Raw genomic sequence first — 25,550 nt, 5'->3', positions numbered from 1 at the left:
GACAACTAGGAGCTTCGGCTGTTGATTTACAACAGAGTCTCATATAAATGTGGATTTCTATTGTGTGGGTTTTTATTGGCCAATAACTTTGGCTTGCTCATATCATGGACCAAATCTACCCATCTTTAATTTCTTGTTTATTACAAAGATATAATAACAATCTGCCTCAGAAATTTAAACTGAATAATGTGGTTGTCCATTACGAATCTTGTGAAATTTACCCTAGCTGTATTTCCCAGGCTTGAATTTACTGCATTATTTATTCACTTCATTCTTGCAGGTTAAAGTCCTCTGTGTAGTGAATTTCTTGAGGATGAAAATAGTATCTGACCAAGAATTAGTAAAGCATGTTTTATGATAGAAATAGTGTTAATTTTAAAAGAGACATATTACAGGGATAGATAAAGTCTGGAATCTAGCTACCGATGTCCTGCCTGTGGCCAGTAGATCATAAGGTGCACTGAAAATTTGGTATCCCTGGATTTGGGCCTCTAATATCCCTTCTCACTGACTCATACACCAATCACAATTCTCATAATTTATTGAGGGATGTCATACCAATCTTGGAGTAAAGGCTTAATGAATGCATCTGCCAGAATCTCATTTAGTGAACAGTATTTTAATTCACTGAGTTCCTTTTCTTGAGCATCTTGCACAAAGTGATGATTGGGTCTATATATTTTGTTTTGAAGGTAGGTTTTCTTCATTTGGGAGAATTGAATATATCCTGTATTTGTCATTCCTCGGAGGAAGTAATCTCCCATAGGTCTTCTGAGGCAGATAGCTTTAGTTAGTCTTAAGAATTCAAGATCTTTTATCTTCTGTGTTTGTTTCAGGAGATAACTTTCTCACTTCTTTTCTTCTATCTATCTGACAAGATAGTCAGAGAAGCTTCCCAAATTTTCCAGGTCTGCTTCCTTGTTAGGTTCTCACTCTCTTGCCTGTTCCTCTTAGCTTGGCAACAATCACATAGATAAGAAAGTATGGCTAATTCTCATTTCTAAATCTGGAGGAAACAGTTGAGTTTGAGGGTTGCAGAGAAGAATGGTGGATGAAGGGAAATATTACTTATATCTTAAACTCATTGCTCCTCCTGTGTAAGTTGGACATCTGCATCTACCTGCCCTCCTCACATATAAAGTTTCAGTCTTACAGAGATTCCCAAATTCAGACTGGAGGATTAGCTCAACATTTATAAAGGGTTTTTTTCTGTTCCATTGAGCGCATTTATTACTTGTCTTTGATAAATTTCAATCTTTTTTCAGTAAAGTAAGAAAGTCAGTAAGCAATTAAAATGCATTTTTTTCTAAAATGTCTTTTGAATACAATAACTCCAATGAATACTGTTAGGTCCCTTTTTTACCTTTCTTGTACATTCTGAAGCTGTTTTCTTATTACACTCACCAAATTACTCAACATATTGCTCATGGGATTACCAAGACAAATCACAGGCGGGGGCTTAAGCTTCATTTTCAAATATGAGAACAAGAAAATGTGCATGTGAATTCATTTACATAATTCTACAACTTCAATAAGGAAAAGGTATTCAAAATGCATTTGAAAAGTAATAGGTCTTTTCAAGGGGAAAGAAATATAGTAAGAAATATACTGTGTTTCTTTCACAAAGATCAGTAATTGGGACCCCATTCTACCTATATAAATTGAACTGTAAAGTTTAATATAAAGTATTACATAGAACTAAAAACTTAGCAACAACTAAACCTAAATTGGCATTTCCCATCTTAAGTCTCCCAAGTGATGTTTGACTACAACTCCTATAATCACATCAGCCTGATCAATGTTCAGAATTGATAATAACTGGAGGCCAACATCTGGAAGTCAAGACCAGAAAAAACTGCCCTAAGTAATTAGACAAATCAAATACTTATGCCTGCCTGCCTGCCTGCCTGCCTGGCTTCCTGCCTGGCTTCCTTCCTTCCTTCCTTCCTTCCTTCCTTCCTTCCTTCCTTCCAATCATTGATTTTACTTTTGTAAACTGTAGGGTTGTGCACAATGGCAAATTGCACCTCTTTGCAAAGCTGTCTTGAGTCCAATTGCTGAAGTGACCTACTTTGAGGCAGGGCCTTTGTTGAGCCGTCTATCTGCTGCTGCTAACGGAACTCGACAATGACTGCTGAAAGCGGCGTGTGTGTGTGTGATCGGGAGGGCGTGGTCAGGCGTCACGGGTGTTGGTGATGGGTTTTGGGGTGTGGATAGGGCTCTGCTTGCACGGTGATGGGCGGAGCGGGATCGCGTGGGGCGATGGGTGTGGGACTAATAGGGTTAACAGATCCGGGCTGACATCAGCACGGGACACCCCTAGAAGCCGGAAAGGTGGAAACGGATGCCGGCTTCTCAGCGTGCTATTTAAATAGCGCTAAACGCCAATGCGGGAACTCTGACTTGATTGCTGTTAGCATATCGGTAGCAAGCTGTTGCTGTTAGCTGCAAATAAACCATCCTCGAACCACCACCCAAGCGTGTTTCTTTGTGGAATTGCTCTGGCAGCCAGTGTTGCCGAGAGGAAGTCAGAGTTCCCCCCCCCTGCATGGCAGCTCCCGTTCTCTTCAGGGAGAAAAAAGATGGTGGCCTCCGCCATTGTGTTGATTACAGGGGATTGAATGCCGTTTGTAAGGAGCCATTGTACCCTCTCCCGTTAATGACCGACCTGTTAACCACCCTAGCGACCGGTACTTACTTCATGAAGCTTGACCATCATGAAGCTTACCATTGTGTACGCATACGTCCCGGAGAAGAATGGAAAACAATGTTTAATTGTTCTCTGGGTAATTATCAATACCAGATGATGCCTTTCGGTCTACAAGGCACTCCGGCAGTTTTTATGCAATTTATTAACACCGTGTTGCATGAATTTTTATACTGCGGAGTTTTAGTATATCTGGACGACATACTGATCTACACCCGAACATTAGAGGAACATATTCCTTTAGTTAGACGAGTGCTGTCTAAGTTGCTGGAGTCGCAGCTATACGTGAAACTGTCGAAATGCGAGTTCCACCGGACAGAAATCGATTATCTAGGATTTCGCATCAACGGTGAAGGAATCAGTATGGACCCCAAAAAGGTAGAAGCTGTGATAGAATGGCAGGCCCCCAAAACCAGGAAACAATTACAAAGTTTTTTAGGATTCGCCAATTTCTATCAGCAATTTATCCCTTCTTTTGCTCGGGTGGCGTTGCCATTAACTGATCTATTGCGGACCAAGACATGCCAACCCGGAAAAGCTAAATCAGGCCAACCGCTTGATTGGACGTCAGCCTGCCAAAAAGCCTTTGAACAGCTCAAACAGCTGTTTGCTCAAGAGCCCATATTGAAACATCCTGACACCACAAAACCGTTTATTATCCAGGCTGACGCTAGTGATGTGGCAATCGGAGCCATCCTGCTCCAACGGAACAAACAACATGCTCTATAACCATGTGCTTACACGTCCCGAAAGTTTACGTCCACTGAAAGGAACTGGGCAATATGGGAGAAGGAGGCGTTTGTGATGAAGTGGGCGCTGCACACATGGAGGCATCTGCTAGAGGGGAGTGAGCACTCCTTTGAGGTCTGGACAGACCATAAAAACCTGGAGGCCCTCCAAGCGCCCCGGAAGTTATCCCCGAAACAGGTACGATGGGCCCAGTATTTTCGTAGGTTCCGATTTACTCTCAAGTATGTGCCTGCAGGTCGGAACTTCCTAGCCGATGCCCTCTCCCGTTTGCCTCAATATAAGAGTAAACGGGTTGATGTGATGCAAGCCCTCATACCGTCTTCACAACTAGGGTCCCGAGCTCTTGACCAAAACAATAGCCCATGGCAACGCGAATTAAAAAAGGAATTAGAATCGGATGCTTGGTTAAAGACCAACCGGGCGGAGGTTACCCAACGGAACGGCCTCGTCTGGTGAGGTGACCGTTTGTATGTCCCCACTGTAATGCGGGATAAGGTCCTAAAAAAATGCCATGACGTGAAAATGGTGGGTCACTTCGGTTTCCTGAAAACATTACATTTAGCCCGCCAGCAGTTCTGGTGGCCAAAAATGCGCACGGACATCGAAGCATATGTGAAAGGATGTCCTATCTGTGTCATGGCAAAACCAAAACCAGGTAAACTGTACGGGTTGCTACAGTCTGTAGCCAACCCCAGTACCCCTTGGGATGAAATAGCTATGGACTTTATTGTAGACCTACCCTCAAGCCGAGGACACACAGTGATCTGGACGGTTATAGACCTGTTCTCAAAGCAGGCGCATTTCATTCCTTGTAAAGGGCTACCATCAGCTCGCCAGTTGGCACGTATGTTTGTGCACTATATATATCATTTGCATGGAGTGCCTAAGCGGATTATCTCCGACCGGGGCGTCCAATTCACCGCAAGGTTTTGGCGGACATTTCTACATTATATTGGTTCTTCACAAGGCCTCAGTTCAGCCTATCATCCCAGTACAAACGGAGCTGCAGAATGAGCAAATGCGATGGTAGAGCGATATTTGAGAACCTATGTGGCTTATCAACAAGACAATTGGTGTGAGCTCATTCCATTCACAGAGACAGCATATAACAACTCGGTTAATCGTGGTACAGGGTTTACTCCCTTCAAGATAGTTACCGGAAAGGAGTTCCCTGCTATACCTGACTTGGACATGTCACGAACAGATAAAACCGTACCATCTGAGTGGCTGGAAAGAATTCCAAAAGTATGGCCACAGGTGAAAAAAGCTCTGGAACTAGCTGCAAAAGAATACCAGATCCAAGCGAATAAATGAAGTGACCAAGGCCCACTGTTAAAAGTGGGTGATAAAGTGTACTTGTCAACGAAATACCTGAAACTCCGATCACCAAGTAAAAAACTAGGTCCCAAGTATATAGGCCCATTTCCTATCCAAAAGATAATAAATCTTGTCACCGTAAAATTGTCCCTACCTCCTCGTCTCGGGAAAATACATCCTGTCTTTCATATAAGCCTATTAAGATCAGCAACAGGTATTAGGGACCAGAGCACAGGGCCCGGTCCCATCACTGGGGAACAATATGAAGTTAGAGACATAATCGATTCCCGTCACCATAGGGGGCTGCTCGAATACCTCATACGGTGGAAGGGGTATCCAGATTCCGAGGCATCATGGGTTCGAAAAGAGGATATTAACGCTCCCAGATCATTACGAAAGTATCATAGAACGTACCCTCAGAAGCCTGGACCCTAATGTGATACCTACTAATTTGTCGTTTCTTTTCCCGTAGGCTGACGCCTGGTGAGGGGGGGGCCGCCTGTCGAGCCGTCTATCTGCTGCTGCTAACGGAACTCGACAATGACTGCTGAAAGCGGCGTGTGTGTGTGTGATCAGGAGGGGGTGGTCGTGCGTCACGGGTGTTGGTGATGGGTTTTGGGGCGTGGATAGGGCTCTGCTTGCACGTGATCGGCGGAGCGGGATCGCGTGGGGCGATGGGTGTGGGACTGATAGAGTTAACAGATCCGGGCTGACATCAGCACAGGACACCCCTGGAAGCCGGAAAGGTGGAAACGGATGCCGGCTTCTCAGCGCGCTATTTAAACAGCGCTAAACGCCGATGTGGGAACTCTGACTTGATTGCTGTTAGCATATCGGTAGCAAGCTGTTGCTGTTAGCTGCAAATAAACCATCCTCGAACCACCACCCAAGTGTGTTTCTTTGTGGAATTGCTCTGGCAGCCAGCATTGCCGAGAGCCTTGATGTAGAAAAGAAAATTGTCCCATCTCCAATCAGAAGAACAGAAGCAGGCCACACATTTCACCCAATTCTTTGTTTTCTATCCAAGAGACTAGGAATGGTCAGAGAAGTGGTTAATATGATGCAATGTGATGGGTCCACTATAGCATTTTGAAATAGAGTTAATTCATGGAACCACACCACACACAAAAAGAACTTTGATCAAACCAAAGCATCATTTCTTGGAATACTGAGTGTGACTAAATTACTGGCATTCCAAGTCTAGGGATGCCAACTCATCACCATATCATGACTACCTGCCCACAATATGCAGACAGATGGGAAAAGTATAAATAGAGAGTTAAAGATTTACTCTGTGTCTCTTTTTTCATTATGCCTGCTCTTTCTTTTATGAGATGACTACCATTTGCTTTCTCCCCAGATGGACAGAGTGCATGCCTCTTCACTTTTTCTTTTTTTTTTAATTTGATTTATATGCTGCCCTTCTCCGGAGACTCAGGGCAGCTTACAATGCGCTAAGCAATAGCCTTCATCCTTTTGTATATTTATACAAAGTCAGCTTATTGCCCCCACAAACTGGCTCCTCAATTTACCTACCTTAGAAAGGATGGAAGGCTGAGTCAACCTTGAGCCCGGTGAGATTCGAATTTACAATAATTGCAGACAGCTGGTGTTAATCACAATGCTATCAGTCTGCTGAGCCACCAGGCCCCTTTTCTAGAACAATGTAGCCAGCTAAGTGCCAGGCTTTGCCTATCCCTATAAAATACTTTTTGTAAGTCTCCATTCTGCTCTGGTTATAAAATCTGCATCACTAATCGTTGCTCAGGTCAGATTCTTGCTCTTGGGATTGTTTAGATGCACACACAGAATGCTTAAACCACCAACAGGGTTGTGCTCCAAAAACTTAATTACGCAAAGTTCTATAAAGAAAAATAAGGATTGAAATAAGAGAAGATTGGAAAATAAAGCTAATGACTTTGAAAAATGGGAATCAGTAAAGTTTCCACTTGCGTCTTGTCCCTGGTTTAAGATACTTCTTTAGATATAGCTGGGTATGAGGAGAAGGCAGGTTCCTTAGGAGGTATGAGCTCTAGTAGCCCTGACGCTGTGAAACCAATTCCTGCCTTGCCAGTTCAAGTGACCAGACTCTGATCTGGATCCAAACCTTGGGAGAAATGTAGAATCAGATATGAAATCAGAAGACCGCGCTCAACAGAAAGATCAGGTTCTGGGAGAAGAACATATGAGCTATTGCTCATATCAGGATTGATGGTTCTCCATTGTGTGCTGGGAACAGGCTCAATATGGAATATTTACACCCTGTCTTACAGCTGCTGGTTGCTGTTAATAATTTTTCTGGTCCAGCTATTGGTTGCTTCACAGTTGTTGCCATGTTCCTATTGGTCCCTTGGCCTGTCATTTGATCAAACCTTTGAAATTCCTCTCCATTTTGGCATTTGTGCTATGTTTTTGAAATTCTCTTCTCTTGCTGCTGTGTATGTTTGCCTGAGGCAGTAAAAACAAACCTAATTCTTTCCATTCTTGCTGATGCTGGTTTTCCTCCAATGTCTACTGCTCTGCTTCCTATTATAGGCCTGTCTTAGCTGATCATTTACAATCATGTAATTAGCTTGTTAACAACCAAACTACTGCATTGGATAGTTGGGAAAGTTAAGGTCAGAATTCTCCTTCAATCTCTTGGATTGAATCTCTTGGAGCTTGGAGATCTTCAAGCCCAACCCCCTGCTCAAGCAGGAGATCCTATATAATTTGAGACAAGTGGCTGCCAGTCTCTTCTTAAAAATCTCCAGTGATGAAGGCAAGCTATTCCACTAGTTAATTGTCCTCACTGTTAGGAAGTTTCTCCTTAATTCCAGGTTGCTTCTCTCCTTGATTAGTTTCCATCCATGGTTTTTGGTCCTGCCCTCTGGTGCTTTGAAAAATAAGTTGAATTCCCCTCCTCTTTGTGGCAACCTTTCAAATACTGGAATACTACTATAATGTCCCCCTTAGTCCTTCTTTTCTCTAGACTAGCCAAACCCAGTTCCTGCAACTGTTCTTCATATGTGTTGTTCTCCAGGTCTTTAATAATCCTAGTTGCTCTTCTCTGCACTTTTTCCAAAGTCTCAACATCTTTTTGGTAATGTGATGACCAAAACTTGATGTAGTATTCCAGATGTGGTCTTACTAAGGTTTTATAGAGCAGTACTAATACTTCACAGTCATCCTTCTTGTCATCCAAGTAAAAAAAATATCCTGAAGTCTCAAGAAATTGCCTTAGACACCCCCCCCCCCAAAAAAAGAGAGACATTCTGTGTCAAATTACATGTAGCTGGCAAGTCTAATGAAGCAAGGATGATCAGATTTCAGGACAATATCTTTACTGCTAGGCTGGGATGAATACAGAAACCTGGGGGGAAAATGTCAGAGTACATTTCCAGTATTAGTTAAAGTGAGTTAATTAAGATGGAGACCTTTTGGAACACTTTTTCTCCACATTTCTTACATCTGGACTTAGTTGCCTCTTCTAAGATAAACTTTCAAATGCCTCATTCCTCATTTTGTCATAATCTATCACACAAAGAGACAGAACAAGAACAAAGAGCTTGGAACTGGGGGGAGGGAAAGAAGTGAGGATGATCTACCTGGCAGTGAGTAACTCCCATTTTTGTGAATTGAAGGCATTTAGATAAAGTCAATGGAATTTGGAAAAGCCACTCAGATTATATAAACAAGATTGCTAGTCTTAAAATTCTCTGATTTCAGAAAAGTATGTCTCAAGTATATGGAAGAATATAAATCTGCATACACTTTTTAAAGATGACCATGGTCATGTGACTGGTAATGAAGAATTGCCTATGAAATATATGCTCCAGGAAAAATGGAATCTTTTAATTAGACTGCGCATATGATAAACCAACAACAGCAAAATATTGCAACCATAAAATTGATTGAATGTGTGGCACAGAAAAACGGGACATAGAGGTCCGGATGCTATTGTTAATTGGACAGAGAAGGCATGATTCCGGGGCCCTGAGAAATGACATTGTTTAATCGAAGGAACCCATAGTGTGCCAACCCTGCCAGATCAATTCAACCAGGCAAGTACTACAGGAGACAGATGGTTCCTTAAGCAACCAAACCATATGCCATGTAGAGTTTCATAGGTAATAGCCAGCAGCCTGAATCACACCAAGAAACAAAATGGCAACCTGTGTAATTCACAAAATATCAAGATATGCCCATCATTACTTACACTGCTGTACTTTGGAAAAGTTGGATTGTCAAAGTGGTCTTCAAGGGCAGCCCCAAGCAGAGCACATTGCAGTAGTACATGCAGCAGAAATGCTTCCATGCCAGTATTCTGAAGTAATAGAATGGTGCTACCTGATTTTTTAATATGCATAGATCTACATCCTGATGTTAGAGAAGGATGTTATGGAAAATGTTTTGAACCAGCTTTGTTCAGGCAGCAAGCATGACCTTGCCCTCCACACTGCCGCAGCACTGGGCTCAGCAGTCTAAATTCTGAACAAAGCTGAATGCGTACAATATGCAACATCTGATTTCAGTTGGGAGGCATTGTTGTGGAATAAGGTTCTGATGTTTGACCATTTTATTAATATTTTCTCCTAATCACCCCATCAAATACCTCAGTGTCAGTTGGCCCTGGATTGCCTTCTGGATAGAACTGCACTGTGAAAATTGGCTTGTTTTCATGCATAATTCCCTGCAGGATTAAAAATAAGTAATAATGTTAGTCTTCTTCCTGACAACAAAAATAATTTTAAAATGCTCTTTTTAGCAAACCCCACATACAGTCAAGGCTAAGTGTTTGATACAATTTAGATGGAGAATTGAAATTTATTACATCTTCAAACTGGTCCAGGAAACAGATGAGCAACTCTAGTGAACATTTACAGTAGATTCATCCCTGAAATGAACATCACAGCATCTGTAAGGTTTATTGAGTTTTGCATAAGTTCTGAATCTGTCATTCATACAATCCTAACAATCCTATTTCTATTATAGGAGAATCACCTATGTATATTGAGTCCAGAATCTAAAAATAAACCCTGGTTTACTAAGAGAAATACTACCAGTTGTTTTTCAGAAAAGGCCTCTGAGCTCCATTTATTGCAGGTTGCACTTCTGAATAACTTTCAAAGAAACAAAAATAACTTCATCCTTCTTTTCCCATGCCTTGCCGCAACTTCAGTTTCCATCAAGCATGTTCTATAAAATGCCGCTATTTCAACTGAAGGGTTTTACTAACTACAGAGGGATTGCCACCTTGCCCAGAAGCATTTCTCCTCTCTCCCTTTCCAACATACATGCAGATGAATAGGAAATCATATGGCTAGATACCATTTTAGATTTTTAACTGGTCCCTATAAACTATTGCCTTGTATTCTCTATATAATTCCAGTATAATTGTCCAGTAATTCACCAAAGATAAATATTTCAGTGAGAAGTGGGCAAAGTATCTTTAAGAATTCATGGGATTGATAATCCAAGCAATACTGATGCCAGCCTGTTCTTTGATGAGCAGACATCAGATACCCAGAGAAAGAAATCTTACCTCGTTGGTTTGATCGTTTGCATTCACAAACAGAGGCTTCCAGCCTGAAGGGAGAGAGTTGCCATCAATTGCATATCCATGATTCTGAGCAGTAATGAAAGCTTGTCCATTTAACAGATTCACAACTGGCTGATTCTGTCCTCTGAAGAATCAAGGAGAGAAGGAATGGTTTGTTAAGGAAATCACGTGTGTGGAGTGAAAGGCAAGGGAAGATTACCATAGTTAATTGATATTCTGCCAAACTTTGCTTTGCAATTTCCCTTTGTGAAAGGGCCTGTTTTATTACCTTATTCTCAGATTGCTTGAGAATTTCTTTCAAATTTCTTTTGAGTGCTGTTTTTGAGATTATTTCATTGGAGGAAGTGAAGGAAAATGAGATTACATAAATCACACTACTTACCATTATTTTGAAGCATTCCTGTTTCTCACACTTTTTTGGGGGGGTGTTCGGGCAGGGGTTCTTTTCAATCATTGTTGACTCCTGGTGACTGCCAACTACCTGGATAGCCCCTGAAGTTTTCTTGGTGAGATTTTCAAAAGTGGATTGCCTTTGCCTACTTCCTAGGGCTGAGAGAGAGTGACTGGCCCAAAGTAGCCCCCTGGCTTTGGGCCTAACGTGAGTAGAACTAACAACTGCCTAACCTCTAACTTGATGCCTTAATCACTAGGCCAAACTGGCTCTCCTATTCAGCAGCCTATTAAAAAGCTCCTTGGTGACATTTTTCCTTCCAAGAATGGGAAGCCAGGAAAGTTGCATAACTCTACAGAAATGGCTGCTCACTGAGAAACAGGAGAGCACATGATTCTTGTGGTGACTTTGTTATCCAAAGGGCAAGAACACCACACTTCACATCTGAGAACTTTTCCATGTTTTCTTTTGAAATAGATTGTCGAAAGGAATTTTTATTTCAATAAATTGAATGAGAAATAGTACTGTAGAATAAATATGCGAGAACATTTTTCTGCAGCAGAGCACTATATTTAATCATATTTAAAGGCCAGAAATTCTACTATTTGCTACTGCTTCTGATCTGCAGGAAAAATGTCAAACCTAAACTAAAATTATTTCTCCAAATTATACTCTGGTCATTCAGTATCTTTGTAATCTTTGTTACTTTTTTCCCCCAAGGCCAACACAATTAACCATGATAACTTTCAAATAACCCAGATTTCAGGGATACAACAGAAGGAAACTACACAAAATCCATGAAATGAGCTTCTGAAATCATAGCAACTTCTTCACTAGATGTCTATTACTTGATTATTTGCTTTTTGGCAGTGAAGGGGTCAATTGTTGCTATGGCTACTGCACTAATGGAAAGGGTAACTGCAAATGCTACAGGGTAGAAGTTACTGATTAAAATGAGTGGAGAGTTTTGGCAAATGGGACTTGTCACTAAGTAAAACCTATATTATAAAAGAAAAAGTGTTGTTCAAATTCTGCATTTTTAAGTGCTCTAGGAACCCTTGTTCTGCCTCTGTAGAGCTATCATATGCTACTAGTTCTGTTCCTCCAGCAGGTCTGTCCACTCTACTCTTACTACAGGGGGAGTTTTGACAGAGTTTCAGGAGTTTCTGTCTGGCCAGTAACAGATTGTCCTTATTTAACAATCTCTTGCTCAGCAACTATCCGAAGTTACAATGGTGTTGAATGAGGAGCCTTGGCTGCAGTCATTGCATGATTGCAATTCAGGCACTTGGCAACCGGCTCGCAATTATGATAGTTACAACATTCCACAATCCAATGATCAATGTTTATAACTTTCCGCAGGATCCCCACAAGTCAATGGAGAAGTCACAAAAGGCAACTTTACTTAACAACCACCTGGGTTTCACCTAACAATTGCAACTGAAACACAATCATGTGACATCAAGCCTTACAACTGCCTCACTTAGTGATGGAATTCACATTCCCAATTACAATTGTTAATTGAGGACTACCTGTAACATAAAAGAATAGCAAGTGTAGACCAGACACCAACTTTGGAGGAAATGGAATGTACAGTAAGTAGCAGAAAACATGATTCTCATAAGGTGCATAAATTGCTTTTTAGTAAATATGGAATACTTTGGCTGAGTTTCTCTTGAAAAGATTGGTGCTGGATGATCATTAAAAACATTCCTGCCTCTTGGTTCCTGAACCTGTGCACATATATGTCTCATACCTGTTTGCCATGGTCATTTTGTAGGATATTGCCCCAGCTGCCAATCCAGTAATGAGATTCCCCATACTGGTTCCAAGCAAAGGTTCCTGGCGATCATTTTTAAGAACCTAGACAGGAAAGACTGCTATCAAAAATGACTAAAAATGAGCTTTTACCTGCAGAGATAACAAAAAAAAAAAAAATACTCTTTCTGGTTATAGACAGTATTTTAAATTGATTTCTAAACAACCTCCTTTTTAAAATGATATTGCCAGCTTCTTATCTGACAGTAATTTGCACATATTTAATAACTATGGAAAGAGAAATTGCATCGGCACCTTTTTTTAGTTCAAAGAGATACAGAAAATCTGCCTTAAAAAAGGCTACTGTTTCATGCATTTTCATGCAGAGGTCTATAGAAGCAGCAGAGCAAGCAATCCTAATTTGAAGTGGGCTAGTTCTTATGCTTCCCATCACTATTGAAGTAGGATGTGAGAACTTGACATTTTTAAAAATGCATATATTGTTAGATTATAAGCAATTCCAGTGCAGTATCAATTAATATGCTATTTAGCAACCATTCAAATTAGAGCTTGTATTGTTTTGTCATATTAGTGCTACATATTTCAATCATCCTGCTTTTGTGTACATTTCAATTGTTTAGAATTTTATTTCCTGATTTGGTCTGTTGAAAACAATTCCAGGAAAATACATTTTTGAAGAGGATCATTTGCTGTTCATTTGGTTCCAACTTTTTATGATCCCGTGGACATCAGTTTACCAGAACCAGAATCAGTTTATCTGTCAGTACAATAACTGCTGTTTGGTTTTTTCCTGTGCTCCTGTTTATGTTATCTGTAATAGTATTAGCAAACCTGACTTCTCTTAACCTCTTTTCATCTTATTTTTCAGCCTCTTTTTCCATTGTTTTTTTTTTCAAATATTTCCCAAAATACTCAAGATTAGCTCAATTATTAGTGCTTTCAATTAATTGTTCTTCTTCTGATACAAGGCTTTTGCAGCAATTTTCTCCAGCATCACAAGGCATTCTTCCTTGATCACCCTTTCTGATGATCTGGTTTTCATAATCATATGTTAAAATCATAGCCTTGGCAATACAATTTTTGTTATTGTGGTATCTGTGCACTTGAGTATTCTGACTATTTATCCTAGTAATAGAAGTTCATTTTTTTTTCTTGTATATATTTCTATTGTTCAGAATGCTATTTGCTAATTTAAAATTCCCTATGAATTTAGGAAGATAAAGTCTATTATTCCTCCACTTTCTTCTCTGTCAACTTCTACTGGGTTGGCATTGCTTATTGACATACTGTAATCTTACAGATTGTTACAGATATGTTTAGCAGCAATCTAGCTTCTGTATTGTATTCTTTGCCCTTCAACAAAAAATTCCTTATCTTCCTCACGACCAGCCACTGAAGTGTATCACCAGCATATGTGAGCTCAGTAATATTTTTTCCAGTAACATTAACTGCATTTTCCATTTCTTCTCATCTTATACTTCTTATGATATATTCTGCATATAAGTTAAACATGCTGACAGCATGCAACGTTTAATACTCCTTTCAATATTTTGAGCCATTTGCTCCATTCTAATTGTTGCTTCCTAATCATACAAATTCTTCAGTTAGCAAAAGAAATAGTTTGCATGCTCATGTTTTGAAGAGTTACTCCCAGTTTGTTGTGGTCTATACCACAGGAGTCAAACTCGATTGTGTCACGTGACGTATCATGATGTATCGTGACATTTTTTGACTTTGCAAAGCTGAGGTGGGCGTAGCCTGCGTGTGACGCATCTGGTCCGCAGTTGCCAGTTTGACACCCCTAGTCTATACAGTCAAAAATAATCAGTAAAACAAAAACAGGTATTTAGGTTTTTTAATATACTTTGTCTTTTGTATTACCTTGGATATTACCAATGTAGCCTTAGATGTTCTCAGATTCCTCTTCTGAATCCAGGTTGCACTTCTGGCAGTTATTGTTAAAATCTGGATTGCATGATCTTAAGCAGTACCTTACTAATGTGTGGATTAAATGCAACTGTTCAATTTCCAAGCACTCTTTAATAGTGGCCGTTTAAATATAAATTTAGAATATAAATTGATATTTTCCACTTTCTTGGCCACCATTGGGTTTTCCATACTTGTTTTTTACAAATCTTGAGTAACTACAAAATGTTACATAGTTTTAAACAGTTTGGCAATGCGAAATATTATTAACAATATTTCTAGCATCATTTGATGTCATTTTCCAGAATGTGTTATTCTAACCTTAGTAGCTATCAGCAATTTGGGGATCATTTTGGACACTACTGCCACCATTTGTGCCAAATCTTCTTTGTAAACTATATCTTTGCCTTTAACTGTGTTCATTTTGCATAAATACTTTCCCTATTTTTTTAAAAAAAAATCTTAAATATCTCTTTTTTTCCTCTTCATTTGTTACCCTCAGTTTATTTAATTATAAGTCATGTCTATTTTTGTTCTTCTCTAGAATTTAATTGGGCAAATCTGTCTCTATTTGCAATCTGTTTTCTATCTTCATATTTTTTCTTTTCTTATAATTTTTATTAAAGTTTTATGATAAAAAAGCTAACACAAACTAACAAAAATATAAAAAAGAAAAAATGTAGAGAGAAAAAGGGGAAAGAAAAAGTATTAAAAAAATAAACATCAAGAAAGAACTTCCCCTTGATCAAGACAATTACAAAGAATTTTAGTGAATTATTGCCTTCTCTAACTTTTTAATCAAACATCTCTTCATCCCATATCATCTTTTATCCCTTAAAAAATAAAGTCCTTTTTTTAAAATAAAACCTTTTGATAAGAAATTAATTTAATTAGCAAACATCCATTTATACACACACACGTTTGTTTGTGTGTGTGTATATAGCATATACATATATGTATATATACACCTTAAACAATAAGTTATTTTCATGTTCCTTTCCTTTTTTTAACACAATAACATTTTTTCTCTAAAAATAAAACAAAAAAACAAAAAATATCTTCTTCCTTTATCTCATCTCATATATATAAACAATTTTTAAGCCTCATTATTCAAACTTAATCAAGAAAAATTCCATTAAGACGTACTAGAAACAACATATTGAAAATCTTGATCTTTAATCCCTTTAAATACTGTCCACAAGTTAATTTCTTATCAATTTTTTTCCATCTCTTTTCAGTAACTCCTTCACAAGTTTAACAGCTCCGGTTCGGCGAATCGGTAGTGATAAAAACTACCAGTTTGGGCGAACCGGTAATAAAAAAAGCTACTGGTTCCTCCGAACCGGTATTTCCGACGATCAGCTCTGCTGTGCGATTTAGTTTCGCTAGAAAGCAGGAAATCCTGCTTTCTAGCGAAGCTAAATCGCACAGCACAGCTGATCCCCCCCTCACTGTTCTACTTACCTGCCCAAGTGTCCTTTTGGCACGTACTGTGCATGTGTGTACGCGAGACACATTTGGTGCGCACTGCACAGGCGCACACATGCAGCACGCATTTGGTGTGCACTGTGCAGGCATGCGCATGCAGCACGTGTTTGGTGTGCACTGTGCAGGCATGTGCATGCAGCGCACGTTTGGCAGACACTGAGCAGGCATGTGCAGAGTGCGCGCTTGGTGCACAGCGCGCATGCCCAGCCAGCCAACCAGTAGCAAATTGGTTCAGATTTCACCACTGAGGAAAAGGCATACTACTTTCTCTAAGAAACAAAAAATATCTTTTTTTATATCTTATCTATAACCAAATCTTTAAATCCTATATCCCAGTCAAGAAAAACTCATTTAACACTGCTAGAGAAAACATATATTTTAACCTATTAAGCCAATTTTATACTCCTTATTTCTGCTTTAAAAACCATTTTAAAATGTTTATTCCTTTTAAGTAGTGTCTCAAAAGCTGATTTCTTTTCATTTTCTGTTGATCTTTTCTCAGGAATTCTTTCATTACACATCTCCTTTGTAAATCCAAGATAAGTTGTCCAAGTCATTCTTCTGAGTTTAACTCTACATGCATCCAAGTCACTCTTGTAATTTATTTGTGTGTCCCTTTTAGCTATTGAAACATCAGCTGGTTTCATTTGTAAATCCTGTGTAACATCTTTGCCTATATCATTACTGTAGGCTGCCGTTTTTAAATCATATCCAAAACAGGCTGATTCTCAGTTGTATTCTCTTCTATCTCCTTTTTAAAACCCTTTTTTATAGTAGCACACAATCTTGAGAGAAGTTTTGAGTATATTATTGTCAGATATTCTTGAATTCTTTCAGAGTTAAATTATTCTCCATTTTGTATAAGTGGATTTCTTCTCCTTTAATTGAAATCTTTATTTTTTCTGGGTGCCTCTAATGACTTGCCTTCATGTCTCCTTTTATAGTGTTTTGCTCTAATCCATCACTTTCTTCATCTTTATTTCAAGGGTAGTATTTTAATGAAATGCAAATAAAAAAACAAACCATGGGTAATGTAAGTCAACAGCATCGTAACAAAAACATTTATTCCAATATATACACTTTACCTTCCTGACATTTTCAATTAATTCTGGTGCTTGGGTTGGATCACCAGGGCCTCCAGAAATGAAAAGTCCATCATAGTCCATTGAGGTAAAATCATGATTCCAAGGCACTAAATGAACTTCAGCACCTCTCTGACAACAAAAGAGGATGGACAGCATCAAAGGTTGTTAGGCAATTAACTAGGTTATATGCAATGCAGTTAATAGAATACATTCTTGAGTCTGAATATGAGGAAAAAACCATTCCAATATAGCCAACTTAGATTTGATTGGTTGCAAGCAAATGGAAAAAGGAGAGTTTTCTCTATTCTTAATCACTATGGTTGTCTCTGAAAATGAAGTATAAATAATTGAATGTAATATTCACTTTTAGAGATAGCCACAGTATTAAATTGTATCCCACTACTAGAGCATTTCTCCATAAATAATTCTTGATCAATTGTACAGTAGTGGTAGAGGTTACAATAATGATATACAAAGAGGTAGTTCTTGCTTAACATGGGTTTAATATATATTTAATTATTCTCAAATAAAGGTAGTTCTCATTTAGTGACCACAATTGGGACTGGCAATTCAGTCATTAGGCAAAGCAGTAGCTAAGTGAAACTGCAACTGTGCTCATGATTTTACTCCAGCTTTCCTTTGCTTTGCAGGCCTGCAAAGATCATCAATAAGAGGATTGGTATCAAAGTTGGTTTTGAAACCAAAGATTGGTTTCATCACCATTGCAACTGCAAACAGTCACTGTCTAAGGCAGTCACTGAACAAGGTCTATCCATAATGTATTTAAAATGAAGTCTTTAAAATAGATTAATCTTGCAAGGTTGTTTTCAGGATAAAATAAAGTGAAAACACATTGTATATAAGTATGAGCCCCTCAAATAAGTGGATCACATCTCTGGAGTGGTCAAAGATGTTGGCTTTCTCAATATGGTAGTCCATCATGAGAAGAAGCCTTCCCCTCCCCATTATGTATGTGCATATCCACATACAAATACACACACATTCAAACAACTCCAATAAGAATTTAATGTGTCAATGTCAGTATTTCAGATTGCTGCAACATCAATAAAATGCTGTTTGAGAAATTAGCAAGACAGGCTTTCCAGTTCGTCCTGAACAAACTAATAAACCACAGATACATAAAAAAGGAGTCAATATTTTTTAAGAAACATGTTGATTTACCTTTACTAGCAAACGAACAGTATTGTGCTTCAATCCACAATCCACAGCTACAATTTTGATTGGATTTCCTTTGCCATATATTCTGACTTCCTTCACATATGTTAGGAAAAAGAAAAACATTATTGTATGCTTATTTGTTAACTAGAGATTTGCATCAGGTGAAGATATCTCACACCAAATCAAACTCTTTTTTAATTGTTGTTTAATTGATTAGACTTGTTGTTTATGCAACTCAGAGTCACATCTGTGAGATGGGTAGCTATATAAATCAGATGAACAAATAAACAGGTTAGGACAGAGTCAACATTAATTCAAAGCATTTGGTGAATTTTGCTTTATCGGAATTACTCCTGAATTTATCTGGTTTTTTTAAAAAATTGAGAATCAGTTCTCCCTGAAAATCATCACCTTCTGCAATGTAATGTATATTCTGGTCCTCTTCTATTAAGAATCTTACAGCATCCCACAGAGAATCCACAGCAATGAAGCCTTAATCCAAATACTGGAAGAATGTAGGCTTCCTCAGCTTGAGGAAAGGTGCCCCATTGTATACCTTGGGATGTACCTCATGCTACAAACATATTGAGAGGTCCTTTATACAGACAGGTATAAATAGAGGTATAAATTAATCTCTTCATTTAGTTGAATCTGACTCTCAGAAACAACACTATAATGACTTGCTATTCTCTTCTTCTAGGGTTCACATGAGTATGGTTCCAATTAGTATCATCCCTGTAGTCTGTTTGGCATAAAAGGGAAGAGGATATGGAGGAGGAGAACCAGTAATAGTATTAGTAGTAGCAGAAGCTACTGTGAGAAGCAGAAGTGATTTTCCCAGCAACTTCTTCAATCTTTTTTTCATTTCATTATCTACTTCCTCTTTCCAGAGCAGGTTAAGAGAATAAAATGCATAATACATACAGTATTTAGCCTTAACTAAAATGCTGTGTATTTCTCCTTTACACTTTTTTCCTTAGCAACAACCCATCCACTTTATGCTCAGTTAGAACTTTTCTTGGCTCCAGCCAAAGTAGGTGTCTTTGCTACAGATAACAGGGTATGTAATTCAAGATATCTAGTGGGCACCAGGCTACAGAAGAGCCATCAACTATCTTTTACACATCTATGGCCATCATTTCATTACATCTTATATAGGAGATCTTTGTGGAAATTATGTAATGTGCAAAAAACATACACACAAAATCTCTTTGAAAATCTTTTCTGAATCTACTGCCCAATGTTAATTTCACTGAGTGGCTGTCTTCTAGTATTAGGAGAAAAGTAAAAAGGAATTCATTCTGTCCTATTCTATGTTTTCGTTCATGTTTTAATAATCTTCTAATATGATCAATGTGGTTATACATAAATTCTGCTTTTTTGGGAACTTTGTGCAAAATTATCATCATATGCTCAATGTTCATCCTTACTGCCCCCACATTGATATAGATCAATTGACAAGTTATTGGTAGTTCTTAAGGCTGCCTATATTTTGTTTCTGTTCCAGCAATAAGCAAGTCAGCATTCCTCCTCCTCATCAAATCCATTGGACCTAAGATAACTATGATTTTAAATGCACGTTTTCCCAAAGTCCATGTCTGATCTACTGCTGAGCAAACTATTTTTATCTGTTTAATAACCTCCTTTTAATCAGGCTCTTTTGCCACACCAATATTTCACAGCTGGAAGGCTTCATGAAAAGATGATAATCTCTTAAGAAAAGGGAATCATTTCACAGGTGAATTACCACTATTCTGGAGGAAAATAGAAGCTTCTCAGAGGAAAAGAAAGAAGCAGACCTAAAGAGAACATGTGAACTACTAAAGCAGAAGTTCTCTCTGCAATTTAAATTTTTGGCCTCATCCAGAAATTTATTGCACCATACAATACAGAGCTTCTCAGTCCCTTCAGTCTCCAACATATCTGGAATGCCAAGGGCTACATGCCAGAGGAGGTCTCAATGATTCCAAGACAACAACTACAGACCCATATCTTTATAGTTCCTATTATGAAGAAAGAAGAGATGTCTTACTGTGACAGTTCTTACATAATTTACATTTACATCTTTGGCTGACATCTCTAGTTCCTTGATAAGCAGGAAATGACACAAATGGACTTTAACCAGTAGTATCATGAACTTCCAAGAGATGCCTTTAATATAAGTTCAAGAAGATACCACACAACATTCCTTTTTTCAAATGTTACTTAGTAAGGGACAACTACCACCTAATATAAAAGAACAGAACACTAAGATTTATTACTCCTGATCTGTTCACACTGTTTGACGTAAAACTTTCAAACTTCATATATGGGTAACCAGATTAAAAGGAAAAAAAGACACAAGCAAGCCTCTATCACATCTAACCTGACCTTCATTCATACTCTGTGGAAATAACCTCAGCCCTTTGAAATGTCAAGGAAATTATTAAATTTACTCTAGTCCCCAGACTCTGAAAATGCAGAAAAAGAAATAAGGAAAATTAAATAATTTGTTGCAGTTTCAATATATTCTGACAAGAGCTGCCTATTGCCTCTTTAAAAATATTATCAGATTCTTCTAACCTATTTTTGCTAATAAAAATTCTTAAATGTTATCATAAATTGATTTATATGAAAACCATTTCTTGATAGAAGTGCTGGGCTGGGCAGCCTTATAATTATAAATATACACAAAGAAATAAAGATCATTGTGTGCTATAATTGAATAGCTTGGTTAATTGTCAGCTTTATTTGTGATGCTACTTTATAACTCTATAAAATAAAGTTGTAAAGATAATGGGATCACAGGAGTTCTGTTCATCTCGCATCTACACCTGCTAGTTTCAGTGTCTTTTTGGCACTCACTCTTTGTACTAGCACAGATTATCAACAGCATCCACTTCTGGTGATAATTAATTCTGTGAAATAGTTAAAACTGGAACATATTTTTAGATCTCAAAGAATCTTCTTTTCATTTTATACCCTTTAAGTATTTTTAAAAGATACCAAATAGAATACTCATTTACCTGATAAAAGAAATCAGTTCTACATATAATTGTGAAAATAATCCAGCCAGCTATTTGGGAAAACATTAAATTCATTCCCTCAGATGTATATCCTACAGGGTGAACTGAGCCTCTTTTCTGTCCAATATTTTTAGAACTTCAATCATTCCAACATGCTCCTCTCTGGGTGCAATAGCCTTAAGGTTAAAAACCAATATGAGGAGATGTCAAGTTATTCAGGAGAAAAAGATTTAGCTTTAAAAATTATATGAACTGGCACATTTCAGGTTCAATATAAATCTATAACTGAAGACTCAGGTTGAATGTTCTTGAATGGATTTTTTATCAATACCCTGTTTCCCCTGAAAATAAGCCCTCCCTGAAAATAAGCCCTCCCCAAAAATATTTAAACGCATGTGCAACTGGTCCCTGCCATTTCCTCTGGTTAGGGTTAGGAAAACAGAGCTGGAAATCAGGTAAGATGGCAAGAAGAGCCCCGTCTTGTTCCTTGCGCCCCAAAATAATAAGACCTCCCCCAAAATAAGACCAAGTGTTTATTTCGGGGTTCAAAAAAATATAAGACAGGGTCTTATTTTCGGGGAAACACCAAAGTCAAGCTTCTTGAAGATGATGGGAATTAAACCATGTGGCCTCACAAATGGCATATATGCAGCTGTAAATGTCAAAGAAACCAGCTTGTTATCCCAGCTTGTTTGGAAAATATATAATTGATATTATACTTCTGTTTCATACAGCTGTATTTGCTTCACTTTGAAAAAATGGAATTCTATGTCACAAACATTTACACTTAACTGTATAGATCTGCATTTTTTTTTTCAGGATAGTTGAGGGCTACTTTAATTTCTGTCATGATAATTTAAAATGTATCACACAGTTACAGCTTACTGTTCACTTATATGAAGGATTTTGCTGCATGGAGCATAATGAGTTGAAAGGGAAATTAATGGGAACAGGATTTGTTCTAATTCAGGAAAATTGAAAAATTACCAATTCAAAATCGGTGCTCTAATTAATTTAAGCTAATTTCATTGGGAAATTAATAAACTTGTATTCTGGAAAAAAATAAGCAATTATGTCAGATTTTGGATCTATACCTATAAATTTGTATTGTGCCATTCTTTACCTTCTGTAAAATGTTTATCTCATTATGCTTGGCAGGACAGACCTTGGCAATAAGCCTCCCTTTTGCCATGTTGTCTTTTTCTAACCTAACATAATGGGGAATAGTTCACACAAAATTGCAATTAGTAGTAGCAGTCCTAGGACAAGGCAAACCTGTATATAAATTATTGCAATAAATAAACAAACAAAATTGTGTTGGTTTTTCTACTGATTTTTGAAGGTTTTATTAAGTCCACACTTTAATGCAAACATAATTAATAAATGTAGTTCCAAAACTAATATAACAACATTATCTTTCAGTTTTTGACATGTTTCATTACTCCAAAATCCACACAAGATTGTTTATTTACTAAATATTTCAGCATGTATAAGTTCCTTTCCCATGCTAGATCAGTCTTCTAAGCAGGTGCATGAATAGATATAACTAAATCATATCCTCCCTAAATTCATGCATAAGGCTGATTTTCCTGAAGAGCTAGCTAGCTTGCTTGCCTGTTTGTTTGTTTGTTTCTGTTTATATGGCAGCCCACTCAAAACCATGACTCTGGGTGACTAATAACAATTAAAAATTCCATAAACAATAACTTAACAATAAACACATAATTGGCAGCTGAGATAAAAAAAGTAAAATCATCAGATCAGCATCAACATAACTATTTCATAACCATAAACTATTTAGCTTATGTTAAACAGCTACTATAGAAATATCTGGAAGACCCTTATAAGGGTAACAAAGATGTTGATTGATCCATTTGAATTTCCTTTTGCCCTGTAAATTCTCCCATTTAATTAGTCTTGCATTGTCTTCAATGGTTGCACAATTCAACGTAGTCTAGATAATGGTTTTCAGAAGTGAAGGTTTTAGTAAAGTTTCATTTTATTTTTAAAAACAACAGACTAGTTTTGAAAGTAAGATTTGGCTCTTTTCACTGTAACAAATGTAACCAAATGGAAATAGGGGTTGATTTAATCTTTCTCTCTAACTTGGAAGTAATATTATACATGTGATTGTTTGCATGATTGCCAAGTACATTTTGTAGAGGCTTGGGGAAATAAGCCATTCTGGGTTTGTAGTATACAAAAACATGGGTATGGCAATTCAGTAAGACATCCAATTTGATGCAGGACATGAATAAAAACTATCATATTTCTTTTCAAATAAAACAGTGAATAAATAAAATAGAGAATGGTCCATCATAACAAAGACAAACCTTCTGATTCAATAGGTTTACACCCACACCCACAACAGTTTTATAATTGTGTAGTAACAGCAGAAAAAATTCCCTGTGACATCTTCCCTTCATAGCCAAGTTATCAAGAAACTTGAAGAAATTCTCTCCCACTTCCAGGATGAAGATAATTCATTTCAGAGGAAACAAAGATCACAAACTGATGATGAGAACCTATGGCCTGGCCTTCTTTCCAAATTAAACTTGTTCTAATCACATAATCATGAGGCCCCATGATGGTACTTGGCTCATCCCAAACAATATACACAGCTTTCAAAATTCTCATCATCATAATAATCTTAGACAACAGAAGGAAATGTCTTGACTGAGAATGGAATCTTTACCTTTGTTGATACTTCAGCAATTAAGTTTTTCTTGTTTGGATCCAAAAATTCCACAGGCTGACCCTCAAATTCGATCTTCCCAAGAATAGTTCCCTGTTCAATTAAAAAAAATATTATTATCAGATATATAAGGACAAAGGACATTTTCATACTGCTATCTTTCTATTTCCCAAACTTCCAAAGCAATTCTGTGATGACTCTGCATTGCAAAGAAAACATCACCTTTGTCCCAGCCTCATATAAATCACAGCAAAGCAAGAAAAAAATTCTCAGAATCATTCAACATAAAGTAATTGCAATAGTCCAAAGCTGGTTCCAAGTCAGCACTAAGTGCTTATGTGGAGCACCCAAAATCTATTACAAGTCAAAATAGTTGCCTTACTTAATCTTTCTATATATAAGTTAAAGACAACTGAAATAAGAAGCAGAAATAATCTGTCACAGACTTAACACCATTCTTATTGAATTATCTCAAAATCCCCAATTCTTCAGATTTTTTGGGAAAAGGTTGGGGGAGAGACCTATGAGGCTTACTGACTAGGTGGCTCAGTGGCTAAGACAATGAGCTTGTCGATCAGAAAGGTCAGCAGTTCAGTGGTTCGAATCCCTAGTACAGGTCTCCTGCATGAGCAGGGGGTTGGACTAGATGACCTCCAAGGACCCTTTCAACTGTGTTACTGTTACTGCTTAATGCCACCATTATCTGATTTGATATAATTCCCATGGGCCACCCTTTAAAGAGAAGAAAAAATACATTTGCCTTGAATTCTGTCCAAAAGCCCATTTGTTTCTAATTTAAAAAAAACCTGAAAAGTATCAAGAAACAAAAAAAAATATTCTGTTTTACAAGGTATAACGGATGTAGGTGAAAGAGTTCAATTCAGCTTAAACCAAGCAAGAACCATTTTGAAATTTAATATTAAAAGTCCTGGGTATGGTTTACTTCATATTTGAATGAAGTTTATGATTGTTATTTTCATGTGCTAAATTATTTCAGTTTGATCTTTTGAAGCATTTTTTTTTAATCTGGGGATTTAATGTTTTCAATTTTCAAGTAAAAAGCAACTTTACAATTTAAATTCAGGAAAAGTGTCAATAGAAAGGAAAATATTTTCTCGTCAACCTTATTATTTTGTTTTTTACTTTAATATCCACTTAGAGAAGATTATGATTAAGTCAAAGGTTTGGGAACTGTTTGTAGTTTTCACTTATCCAAAAATAATTTGGAAAATTTTGTTATAACAGCCATCTACAGGGACTTTTCAATAACTTGGTTTTGTCTACCTTGTCTCGAATTATTTTAGAAAGCATCCTGGTGTCAATCCCATAAAGAGCTGGTATCTGGAAAAAAAAACAAATGCTAGCATACTAAAAATTAAAAATAGAAACTTCTTGTAATTCCATCTGGTTGTGGAAGTTAATTTGTTAATTATAAATATAACACAAATATAATTTCTATATATCATACTAAAATACCCAATCTGTGCTATATGTTGAATATTTTTAATATTCAGTGAAAGCTGCTATCAAAGATGGACTTTAGCAAAGAAACAACCCATCAACTTAGAAATATTTAGGATATGAACCCATATGATGACTAATAAATCAACAATGTCATAAAAACTAAGCTTGAAACTGGCACAGATTTACCTCAATCCTTTCATCTACAAACCAATCAAACCAGTC

At 37.5% G+C, this 25,550-nt stretch overlaps 1 protein-coding gene across 1 annotated transcript in view; it reads right to left on the bottom strand.

Moving 5' to 3' along the window:
- The window catches only part of CPS1 (carbamoyl-phosphate synthase 1), a 176,711-nt gene that overhangs the window by 129,832 nt on the left and 21,329 nt on the right, over positions 1–25,550 (bottom strand). Inside the window, exons 5-11 of the mRNA XM_034432365.3 lie at positions 25,149–25,205; positions 23,865–23,957; positions 18,168–18,257; positions 16,986–17,114; positions 12,464–12,570; positions 10,299–10,440; positions 9,369–9,446 (exon numbers count right to left, since the gene is read on the bottom strand). Coding sequence (XP_034288256.2) covers positions 9,369–9,446; positions 10,299–10,440; positions 12,464–12,570; positions 16,986–17,114; positions 18,168–18,257; positions 23,865–23,957; positions 25,149–25,205 — 696 coding nt within the window. The remainder of the gene's footprint in view (positions 1–9,368; positions 9,447–10,298; positions 10,441–12,463; positions 12,571–16,985; positions 17,115–18,167; positions 18,258–23,864; positions 23,958–25,148; positions 25,206–25,550) is intronic.

Source organism: Pantherophis guttatus, chromosome 1 (genome assembly GCF_059756535.1).
Source record: "Pantherophis guttatus breed Tessera chromosome 1, ASM5975653v1, whole genome shotgun sequence".
Classification (NCBI taxonomy): Eukaryota; Metazoa; Chordata; class Lepidosauria; order Squamata; family Colubridae; genus Pantherophis; species Pantherophis guttatus.
This window is presented reverse-complemented; position numbering and strand designations above follow the sequence as displayed.